Genomic DNA, 12,887 nt, shown 5'->3' on the forward strand with positions numbered 1-12,887 from the left:
AGAAAGCGCTGAGCTCAAGCTGTTACACAAATTTATAGGGTGAGCATAAGCAGTTGGTAGCTGGCTTAAGCGGATTGGTTACATGTTTGCAAAGTAATCTTATTGGCTCAAACCTTCATGGGCTTTTTTCAAACTTGGGCGTTCGCGGGCTTTTCAGCTTTCCCCTGATAGGTTCCCTTTTTCTTACTGGGCGCATATTGACTGGCTGGCTCTAGGTGGCCTGATGGGGGTAGGGAATCTTACCATTTCGGGGGAAATCTAAACTTAGGTCCGGGCCGCCTGTCATGGTGTTAGCCCTGGCAGCCTCACACGGGGTGCATGTATCCTTTTGGACCATGCTTTCCTCAGGATGTATGCCCAGGAATAGGATTGCAGGGTCATATGTTAAATCATCTCCCAGATAAGTTATCAGTATCCAGATCATTGTCTCAGGCTCTGCTTTTGGAAGACCCTAACCAGGACAGCAGCTTTAGCTCTTTTGACAGTGGGAGGTCATATTTAAATCCAAAGAAAATATTTATTTATTGGTTGGCTGGTTGCTTTTCTGTTGAAGCTTTATACGTTTGCAGTTGTGGAGAGAAATGATACAGTGCCCTTTAAAAATATGAGTCACAGCCAAGGAAAGTTTTCTGTGATTAAGGATTTTGTGTGGCATTAATACTGGCGAGTCCTGGGAGACTTCCCTGTCTGCATTCCTTCTCTTGGCTCTAAACACTGTCTAAATTCCCGTGACCTTTGTATTTTAATCTTCCTTCTAGACCTTTCTTCCAAATTCCAAACCCAATATAGCAAGATGCGTACTTAACATTATCACTTGGGTCTCTAGTAGATATTTTCACACTGAAATGTCAAGTTTGAACTTGCAATCTTCTCCAAAGACTTGCCCACAACCATTCTTCTCCATGTTGGTTGTTAGCAACTTCCTCCATCCCCTGATTCATACCAGACACCTGGGAATCACTCCAGATTCTTTTCTTTCTCCATCATTCCTTAGCCAACTCATCAGAAAATTTTGTTGATTCTACCTTCAAAATGCATTTGAATCCAGCCAGCTTTTACTGTTGTACTGTGGCCCCAGCAGCTGTCGAGTTTCACCTGGATTATTCTCAACAGCTTCTGACAAATCTCCCCACTTCTACACTTGCCTGCTGCTGTATATTCTTCATAATTAAAGTAATCCTTTAACAACACAAGGCATATCATGTCACTCGCCCACTCAAAACCCTGCCATGGCTCTCTGTTTTACTGAGGGAAGAATCCAGGCCTTTACAGTGGCCCAGGGCACCATGTATGATCTGGACCTGTTACTTTTCTGACTTTGCCTTCCACCACACTGCCCTACACTCAATCCACTCTAGTGACAGCAGACTGTTTGTTCTTCCTTCTATAAGCCAGGTATGCACCCCCCTCAGGATCTTTGTACTGGCTACAGGTCAGAGTAGCTAACTCCCTTACCTCTTTCAAATATTTGTGCAGATATCACCTATAGAATGAGGTCTATCCTAACCACTTAATTTAAAATTGTAATTCTCACTCTGGCATGTCTGATTGCCCTGACCTTGTTCCACTCATTTTTCCTTTATGCACTTCTCACTTGGTGTGTGTGTGGTTCTTTTAATATTATTCAAAGTTTATTTATTTATTTAAATGGAAGTATAGTTGCTGTCCAATATTACATATTACAGGTGTATAAAATAGTGATTTGCAATTTTTTAAGATTATGTTCTGTTACAGTTACTATAAAATATTGTCTCTATTGGCACTGCTCAGTTTTAACAGACTAAATTACTTACTTATTGTTGATTGCTTGTGTTAGTTTGCTCTGCAAGACCAAAATCCCTTTTTTAAGCCCATTATTATTCCTATTAACCATGAGCTGTTTTTTTTTTAACTCAATGGAACATTTATTGAAACTATATTTTTATCATATATTTATTCTTTTGGCTCTGACAACCTAATTTCAATCTCTGCCACTGTCTGGAAACTACTGTCTTAAAGGTCAATGAAGGTTGCAGTAATCATTAAACTTCATAGTCTTTCCTCAGGCATCCTCTCTGATCACATTCCAGCATGTTCCAGTAAATCCATTTTCTTCTATGACATTGTGAAAACTTCTACCTGTTTAGAGTCTTCCTCTTTGAAATCCTTAATAAATAATTTGTCTACTCCCAGAGCTCTCTGTGGGTTCTTAAACTGACATTGATTCTTCTCCCAGACTCTAGTCTTACATTATTTCTCACTTCTTGTATATTTCTCCTGAACAATGAGTTGGACATCAAATTTAACTTGTCTGCATTGGGGCTTATTCCCACTGACTCCCTCCATATCTCAGTTCTTTCTTGTAATCTGCTTGTTTTTGAGCAGTAATGCCTCTCTTTAAAATACGAATGGATCCCTAATTTCTCTTTGCATCTCCCAGATTTGGAGAAGAAGAGAAAGCCAGGCATTGTGATTTACATACATTACACATTTAATCCCACAGCAATTCATATTTCATACACAAATAAGCTAAGACCCAAAGTGGTCAGGTGAGTTGCCTAATGTCTCAGAGCTGTCTAGGGATGGGAGCCTTATCTGCTGGACACTGAAATTCATACACTTTTCACTGTGTAACAGAGTGAAGAGTTTTAAGCAGTAATATATCCTGCACCAACAAAAAGATACTCAATTATGTCTGCTATCTGTGTTTATTAAGGAAGAAATGAAGACAAAAATATATTTTATAAAGATTGTGAACCTTCAGCAGGAGTCCAGTGGTCATGTATGGATGTGAGACTTGGACCATAAGAAAGCTAAGCATCAATTCACAATTGATCCTTTTGAACTGTAGTGTTGGAGAAGACTCTTGAGAGTCCCTTGGACTACAAGGAGATCAAACAAGTCCATCCTAAAGGAAATCAGTCCTGAATATTCATTGGAAGGACTGATGCTGAAGCTCTAATACTTTGGCCACCCAGTGTGAAGAACTGTTTCATTTGAAAAGACCCTGTTTGTGGGAAGGATTGAAGGCAGGAGGAGAAGAGGACAACAGAGGATATGATGTTTGGATGGCATCACTGACTCGATGGACATGAGCTTGAGCAAGCTCCAGGAGTTGGTAATGGACAGGGAAGCCCGGTATGCTGAAGTCCATGGGGTCTCAAAGAGACACAACTGAGTGACTGAACTGAACTGAACAGGAGTTGAAAGTAATAAAGATTTTCTGTTAAACTGTGTTTTTAAAATACTGTTAACCAGAACAAATTTTGCAAATTCCTCAGTCAGTCAAAGTTGTGTTAGATACTGAGCTTTGTGGTTGTGTTATATACTAAACTGCATACATATTCACGTCTTTCATGTTGAGGTCAGGATTGGAAATAGGTTTGAGGATTTTTAAGTGTATATTATTAACTGCATATTTGTCAGTGCTAAATGGTGGCTCAGTGAGTGGGTAAAGAATCCTCCTGCAGCACAGGAGACCCAAGAGACATGGGTTCATTCCCTGAGTTGGGAAGACCCCCTGGAGGAGGGCATGGCAATCCACTTCAGTATTCTTGCCTGGAGAATCCCATGGACAGAGGAACCTGGAGGACTATAGTCTATGGGGTCACAAAGAGTTGGCTATGACTGAAGTGACAGAGCGTGCAAACTCAACATTTAAAGAGAAGTCTTACTTCTTGGGCTTCAGGGCTAAATTAAGTTTGATAACCAAGACACAAGAATCTAAAATTAAAGGTAGATCAGTAACAGCAGTTAGTTAATAGTGTGGAAATGTCCTATGGGTGTGCAGAGTGGGAAATGACATGATAGCCTGTAAGTATGGATTGTCCTCTGGGCAGAGGATGAACCATCATTAGGCACTTGCACACTACAACTGTTGATTAAGTACCATTTTATCCAATTTAGACCTAATGAACTTGGTGGATGAAATCCCTGCTGGATTAAAGAGCAATCAAAGCCTCATTTCAGATTCTGTGCCATCTAGGTCAAGAAGTTCCAAAAGTGTTGTGTGTATTTACTTGGTACCAGAATGACACAACTTTCTCATCCTTTTTTTTTCTTTCTGGTTAATTCTTTAGCAAATATTTATAGAATATGATTTGTGACCATAGGGAGTTTCCATTAGGGAGTGGAAGATAGTGAAATAAAAGACAGAAAACTGTTCCCTGCCTCTGAGGAGTTTTAGTTCCATTTTTGCTCATTTTCCTCAATGGTTCTGAATGACATTTTTTTTTTTTTTTCAAATCAAAAGGATGAAAAGAATTCTGTTTGAGTCTAAAGGCAATGTAACTCTCTCTCTGAGCAAGAAAGTTGAAGAAAGGTTTTTAGTAAGAGGGAAAAGGAATGAAGAAGTGAGGATGTGTTTTGACTCTGTACTCTGTCTCACCTACCTCCAAGGTGCAGTGACCCTGGTTTTATTTGGAATTTTCAGGAAGGGGTCCGGATCACCATTTTGTAGAAAGTGCCAAGGATGTGTCAGAAGAAGTCCATGTCTGCCTGCCATGCAGCGAGGGCTGCCCCTACTGTGCTGATGACAGCCCCTGCTTTGTCCAGGAGGATAAGTACTTGCGACTGGCTATCATCTCCTTTCAAGCCCTGTGTATGCTGCTGGACTTCGTGAGCATGCTGGTGGTCTACCGTTTTCGCAAAGCCAAGGTAAACCCAGGTACCCTGGTTATGATCTTCCTTTTTATTATGAACTGACCTCTTCTTAGGCAAATAGAATTGTTCCAAATCCTAGTTGCTTCTCTATTCAGCCGAAGTCTTTCTGTAATACGACTAGAGCATGAAAGTTATATTCCTTAGCTTCTCAGGAGAAACAGGAATTGAAAATATGAAACTTTATTATAACAATTTCTTCCGCAGAATGTTTCTCCCTGTTTAGCCTGAAGCTCAAAACCCTCAAGAGACTCTTTTATATCATCTCTTTGGCTTCTCAAAGAATTTCTTTAGCCAGTTCCCAACATATCATTAATTTTTTCCATGGGTAGAAAACTTTGTGATCATTGTTGCTTTTCACGGATAAGTGTGCAGACTCTAAAACCAGATTACTTAGTCTCATTATGAGTATCTTAAGTTCAATGAGGTTTGCTCATGCCTAACATATCAACTCTGTAGTTGGTAGGTACCAGCAATTATTGGTCAAAGGTTATTAAGCATTGTATCATTTTTAATTAATTAATTAATTTTTAATTTATTATTATTTTTTTCCATTTATTTTTATTAGTTGGAGGCTAATTACTTTACAATATTGTAGTGGTTTTTGCCATACATTGACATGAATCAGCCATGGATTTACATGTGAAGTAAGCCAGAAAGATAAAGACCAATACAGTATACTAACGCATATATATGGAATTTTAAAAGATGGTAATGATAACCCTATATACATTGTATCATTTTAAACACAAACTAGATTCTGCTATGTTTTTGGTCGAGGCTGATAATACAACACCACAGAGTAAGTTAAATTTCTGTGGACAAACATTTAAGGAAATAATTATATGCATTTGTCCTAGGTTAAAGAATAAATCTGTCAATAAACTGTGAGTGATTTTGAACTCAGCAAGTTCTTCTAAAGCAGTGGCAATTTTTAAAATAGTATTTTAAATATCCTGAATATTAAATATTTAGAAATTATCTTTTTTTTAAACCAAATATTATGACAGGTCACATCTTTTCCTATTAGCTATTCTGAAGAGAGAGCATAGCTTCTTACATCTTAATAATGTGAAGTGTAGTACAATTTATTTTTGAGTGAAAATTTCAAAGAAAGAAGGTATACTGGAAGGTACAACAGCTTATTCCACTTCTGAAAATAATCTTTTGCTTGATTATTCTTAGTACTATATTAACATGTTTTGTTTGAGCTCAGTGGTTTGGAAAAAATAGTGATAGTCATTTTTTAAAGGGAACATACTACAGTTTATATTTTCCCTTCCAGTCCTATAATAATTTCTTTTTTTAAATTAGAAATTAATTGACAAGTGATTTTATAAGTGCTCGTTTTTGGTTTGGAAAATTAGATGTTTTAATGTAGAATGTGGCTGAAATTCTACTAGGCTAATTATAATGTTCTAATGCCTATTTTGGTGAGAAAAGGAGAGATGTACTATTTTTTTAATTGTAAAATACACATAACATAAAATTTACCATCTTTAACTGTACAATTAAGTGGCATTAAATACATTCACATCACTGTGCAGTCATCACCACTATTCATTTCCAGAACCTTTGCATCATCCCAAAGCAAACTCTAACCATTAAACAACTCCCTGTTCTACTAATCCCTGGTAACCTTTATTCTGCTTTCTGTCTGTAAATCTGTCTTTTCAGAGTACCTTGTATAAGTGGACTTTTACACTATTTGTCTTTTTGTGTTTGGCTTATTTCACCTAGCATATTTATCTATGTTGTAGTGTGTATCAGAGCTTCATTTCTTTTGGTGGTTTAGTTGCTAAGTCATGTCCAACTCTTGCGACCTCACGAACTGTAGCCCGCCAGGCTCCTCTGTCCATGGAATTTTCCAGTCAAGAATACTGGAGTGGGTTGCCATTTCTTTCTTCAGGGGATCTTCCCTGACTCAAGGATTGAACCCATGTCTCCTGCATTACAGGCAGATTCTTTACTGACTGAGCCACCTAGTGCTCATTTCTTTTCATAAATGAGTAATATTGGAAAAGACCCTGATGCTGGGAAAGATTGAGGGCAAAAGGAGAAGGGGGCAGCAGATGATGAGATGGTTAGATAGCATCATTGACTCAGTGGACATGAATTTGAGCTAACTCCAGTGGAGGACAGAGGAGCCTGGTGTGTTACAGTCCATGGGGTTGCAACTGTTTTCCACAGAGGCCAGACAACTTGATATTTTCACAAACAATTCATGAGGGTTCCAATTCCTTTGCATCCTCACTAGCACTTACTATTTTCTGGGTTTTTTGTTTGTTTGTTTGTTTTATAATAGCCACCCTAAGGAATCTAAAGTGAATTCTCATTGTAGTTTCAATTTGCTTTTTCCTACAGGTTAGTGGCAGTCTAGCATTTTTTCATGTGCTTTTTGGTATATCTTCTTTGCGGAAATGTCTATTCAAGTCTTCGGTTCACTTTTGAGTTGGTTGGTTGTTCATTGCTGAGTTGTAGGAGTTCTTCATGTATTCTGAGTATTACACTTATCACATAGATGCCTTGCAAACATTTTCTCCCATCCCTATGGGTTATCTTTTAACTCTCCTTTGATGGCCTAAAAGTTTTAAGTTCTAATGGATTCCAATTAGCTATGTTTTCTTTGATTGCCTGTACTTTTGGTGTAATATCTGAGAAATCATTCCCAAAGTGAATGTCATGAAGCTTTCCTGCTGTGTTTTCTTGTAGGAATTTTATCATTTTAGGCCTTACATTTAGATTTCAATCCAGATTTAGTTAATTTTTGTAGTTGTTGTAAGTTAAGGGCCCAACTTCCTTCTTTTGCATTTGAATACCTAGTTTTCTCAGCACTGTGAAGAGACTATCTTTTCCCCATTATATGGTCCCGGCACTTTTATGAAAGATCACTTGACCATACACATTTGAGTTTATTTATGGACTCCCAAGTCTGTTCCATTTGATCTATGCCTTTATGTAAGGACTATACTATTTTGATTACTGTAACTTTGTAGTAAGTTTTGAAATTAGGATGTGTAAAGCCTCCAAATTTGTTCTTTTCAAGGTCAGTTTTGAGTCCCATGAGCTTCCATCCGAATTTTAGGATGCATTTTTCTGTCTATAGGGGTTTTATAGAAGTTCCATAGTTTTCTGAAAACTTATATAAATTTTTCAGAAAAAAATTTATAAAAATTTACAAAATTTTCTTCTGAAACTTTGTTCTAATACTGGCCAACTGTTACACTGAACATATGTGTTTTCATTGGTTTAGGATAGATAATATTTCCTTCAGTTTCTGTTTTCGTGAGGTCTACAATGTTGAGCTTGACTCTTACCAGACATTTAAATTCTATTGAACTCTTAAAATATCACACAATATCACAATATTTATTTTCACTCTCCTTTATTGAATATAAATGAGAAATTTGGTTCTTTTATTTTTCACTTCACTTTTCTGAATATAAATGAGAAATTTGGCACTTTTATTTTTCCTCATTTCCCCCATCCCATTTTACTACATTAATCTATAATTCATTTCAGTCAATTTTCAATAAAAGCCATCATTAGTTTCAAAGGGAAAGCAGTTCTTTAAAATAGTCTGGCTCTCACTGCATTTAGATTTATGATTTAGACTTCTTCCAAATGTTTATTTGGTTTAGTAGCTCATCATAAGACCTTTCAAAATGTGGTTTTTTTCCCCTTTGAGTTGTAACTTTGACTCATCTTTTATCATTATTAAATATCTATATCTTCAAGTTTATTCAGAAAAGGGTAACTTTGTACCTATGTTATATCTGACCCACCCACCAACTGTGGCTTTTACACGACAACACCTTGGTTAGGGGAAGAACTTGGGGATTATATATTTTTCAGAGTTCCATTATTGCTGCTTCATTTATCTTTTAGAACTGAACATTTTTGACAGTTTCCAGGATTGCCCACTTTTTGTCTTTTATGTAACAAAATCTCCCATCTGAATGCTTATTGACTTCTTTCTTTACTTTTACCATCATAATATGGTTCTTCTTCATTGAGTTTGCAAAAAATATGATCCTTACTCTTAGATTTCATACTAAGCTTTCTTCTGATATTGGGAAATCTCTTCTGTGTAAATTCTTATATTATCTCTGCTTCTCTAGTTCTTCCAGGCTTCTCTTTTAGGACTTCCTGTTAAGTATAGGTTGGGTCTCCAGGCTTTCTCTCTTTTTTTTTTTTTTTCATATTCTCACTGTATTATCTTTTAAGTGTTTCCTTGTGTTTTGAGAAGCTTCTAAGTTTGTCTTCTGCTTCACTCTTTCAGATTTCAGCACTATCAAAGCTGCTGTCCTTACCTTCATGATATTCTAAAATCCAGCAACTGTTTTTAATCTCTGTAAAATTGTTCCTTATGTTTTATCTCCCTTTTTATATTGCAAAGGTTTTGGGTCAAAAAGTTTGAGTTAAAATCCTAGTGCTTTCATTTTCTAGTTGTGTGACCCTAAGGTTACATGTTATGTACTTAATCAGCAATCATTCTCTCTAAATGGCTTTTATCTCATGTAAAATGGGGACACTCAAGAGTTTGGAAAACAATAGCAATAATGTATATACTCTATAATCTAGCCTGATTCATGTAGTAAGCCATTCGGGGCGGGTACTCAATCTACAAATAGGAACCTTATCACACTAGCTACTGTGAGATGAATTTTTTTATGTCTTATGTATATGTATATTTTATGTCCTTATGTATATAAGGACCCATTCATTGAAAGGATTTCTCAACCATTCCAAGAGTTACCAAAAGGAAAAAGTATCACAACGTTTAATTTCACAGTTTTGTTCTTATAGGGGGTGAGAAGACAAGAAGTAATCATTTGTAATGAAATGTTTTATTTTGTAATATGATGCCTGATATTATTTACATATTTTTTTTCTTTTCATGGAGTATGTTTAAGTATATATATGAAGAAACTTGAAGCGCTAGGCTTGAAAATTAGAGAAGTATAATCATGCTTGCTTTCTTTCTTTTTTGACTGGGGACCATTTTTAAAGCCTTTATTGAGTTTGTTACAATATCGCTTCTGTTTTATGTTTTGGATTTTTGGCCACTGAGGTATTTGGGACCTTAACTCCCCAACCAGGGGTCAAACCCACACCCCCTGCATTGGAAGGTGAAGTCTTAACCATTGGAATGCCAGGAAATCCCTAATCATGCTTTCTGAATTAACTTTCAAATGATCTTCCTTAGGCCATAAGAAGCCTGAAGGCCCAGCCCCAGCCTTATAATTAGGTGCAGGGCAGAGTGTGATGGAGGAAGCATGCCCTGAGCCTCCCTATTCCAAACATTAGAGCCACTGTGCCCAAAGTGTTAGTGCTTCACATGTTTTAGTCTTGAAAATTTTCCAGCTTTCCAGGAAGTTTCAAAGCCTTCCTATTTAAAATACAGATACTGTTTAGGTAGGATTAGTCATCATTCTAATGATGAGTGGGACTTGAGCTAAAACACGATTGCCACCTTCCATCAGTTTATTGGATCACTGTTAAAAAGGGTTTGGAGGCAGCAAATGGATTTATTCTGCAAAGTGATTGCTTTATTGGCTAACTTTAGCAGCCACTATCAGGGAATCTAATGACATAAGTAGCACATATCTTCTCTCCTTCACTAAGAGTTTCAGGCTCCGGGGACAACAAGTAAAGGAACAAAACCTACTGATGCTGGAGGGCCTTTGTGGGAAGCATGGCTGTAAAACTGTTTCTCTAAGGATGGCTCACTTCTTAAAGAATTCTATCAAAGTTCTGGATTTCTACAGCTGATGAACTGTTCTATCTATCCAAGATATAATGAGTTTACTAGGAGTTATCCCATTCCATAATTTACTAGCCAGTCCTCCAGTAGTTTGAACTTGACACAGTCTAAAATGTATTTTGACAGATTCTTTTCCCTAAATATTTAAAGGCAAGTGTATTTCAAATAAAATATAATGCTTTCAATTCTTATTCATTTTTACTTTTCTTCTGACAAGTATGTGTGGTGTATATTAATAAAAGTGCCAGAAGAAATTTGATCCTAAAAAATTATGGCCTTCATCTCAGCATACAACATGCATCCCCTAGTGTACCTTGTTAACAAGAAAATGTTTTATGAGCTCTGAGTAGAGCTTAGTCTCCCTGCTTGAGTTTAGAGATTCAAATCTTTTCTTCTTCTTGTTACTATGGAAATTATTTAACTCACTTATAGATCACCTTTCCTTAAAGCAACTTTTATTAGCGGTAAAGAATGTCTACTTTTTCTAGTCACTAGGATTTTGAATTGTAAAGGGTGAGCTTTAGGACTAAGTATAACATTAAATAATTAAAACAAAATTAAAAAACAAATTAGAGAAAAGTGTTTTGGTATGATATGATGGTAAAGGATTAATGTTCTCACTGTCAGAACAGATAAAACTCTCTTAAGAATCAATATGAAATAGAAAAATATCCAGTAGAAAAATTGGCAAAGAATGTCCATCAGCAATTTATAAAAGAACATAAAAATATATTATCTGTAACCATGAGTAATAAGGAAATGCAAATTCAAACAGTGACATATACTTTTATAACAATAATTACCTATGTTGGTAAAGATGTTAGAAATTAGGTGTTCCAATACATTGCTGATGGTTGTGTAAATTGGTAGAAACTTTTGGATGAGATTTAGGGTTTTGTGTAATAAACATAAAATGCACAGTTTCAATTCAAGAACTCTGCACAGGGACTTAAAAATATAGTCAGGGTGTATGTGTATGTATCATAGCACTATTAATAGTACAGACAAACTGGGGACAATTAAATGTTCAAAATTGGGTTAGGTCATCCATGCATTTAAATATGGAGCCCATAAAAGTGATCATGCAGAATATGCTAAATGATGGGAGAAACTTTAATGTAATTATTTAATCAACCTTCAATAGCACATTTCCACCATTTTTAAAGTTTTATTTTAGCCTTCTCCATTTTTTCACCTCTTCTTCTCACCTTTTCTTCTCATTCCCTCCTTGTCTGCCTGCATCCCTCCATTCCTTCTTTCCATTCATCATCCACCTGCTGAGCATCTGTTGAGTGCTTGAACCAGACTGAGAATGCAGTTATGAACATGACAAATAAGACCTGTGCCCTTAAGGAGTATATATTCCAGTGTGGGGCTGGTAGAGATAAACAATAAAAGAAAAAGAAGACTGTATCATGTGGCTAATAAGTGTTGTGATCAAAATGAAGTAATATGACATGATAGGCTGTGACTTTAGAGTTTTAGAATTCTTACAGCCAACATGTACGCTGGTATTATCCTCATTTTATATTTGAATAAACAAAAGCATAGAGAATTTAAGAAACCCATTCACTGTTATTTGGGGAATCTAGGATCAACAATTGAGATCTGTTTGACTTTGTAACTCATTTTAACTCTTAACTATTGTGCTGTACTGTCACAGAGTCAGACACGACAAAGCAACTAAGCATATCTGTCATATGGTTACAATGCAGTTTGTTCTTTTTTTTTCTTAAATTTTAAAAAGTAGATGTCACCAACTCTGGTCCCAAGAGTAGTAATCCAAGTTCTAGGTCAGCATGCATTCTTCATTTTCCCTCATTCCTTTGTGCCTCATCAAAACTTTACATGTCCTATACATCATGATTGCTTAGTGCCTACTAGTTAACTGAATAAACTAAGTTATTGCATGGTGACCATTTTGGTTTTGTCTTTTGGGCCACGCTGCACAGTGTGCATGTGGGATCTTAGTTTCCCAACCAGGGATCAAACCTTGGCCCACTCCAATGGAAGTACCAGAGTCTTAACCACTGGACCACCAGGGAAGTCCTCATGTGGTACCATTTAAATGGATTTATGTCTTCTTCATCTCTGCTCATTTGTATCACTACATGGTTTTGTGTTTCAACAGCATTCCTTAGTGCCTTGACTCAAGGAGCAACTTGTGTGTAATGGTTTAGGGGTATGTGTGTGCATGTAAACGTATAGATGTAAATGAATGTCACAGTGGTGGTCAGGGTACGTATGGGAAGAAAAATAGTTCAGCTGAAGAGAAGTCTTCCATTCTGTGCTTCTTAAGAAATATCATTTAAATAGCCTCCTACTCCATCTGGTGACAGCAGAACTAATTATGAGTTATGACGAACAGCTAGAGAGATTATAACATATTTGTGTATGCCTTAAGAGACATAAAATGCTTAATGAATACCACAGCACCTTTCCTCTTTTGAGGCACTTATATTTATTTATGCTTATTTGAGTG

At 36.5% G+C, this 12,887-nt stretch overlaps 1 protein-coding gene across 1 annotated transcript in view; it reads left to right on the forward strand.

Moving 5' to 3' along the window:
- The window catches only part of GPR158 (G protein-coupled receptor 158), a 290,632-nt gene that overhangs the window by 162,290 nt on the left and 115,455 nt on the right, over window positions 1–12,887 (forward strand). The window contains exon 4 of the mRNA XM_043884892.1: window positions 4,412–4,635. Within this exon, the coding sequence (XP_043740827.1) occupies window positions 4,412–4,635 (224 nt within the window). The remainder of the gene's footprint in view (window positions 1–4,411; window positions 4,636–12,887) is intronic.

The sequence above is a fragment of the Cervus elaphus genome, chromosome 23, assembly GCF_910594005.1.
Source record: "Cervus elaphus chromosome 23, mCerEla1.1, whole genome shotgun sequence".
NCBI lineage: Eukaryota > Metazoa > Chordata > Mammalia > Artiodactyla > Cervidae > Cervus > Cervus elaphus.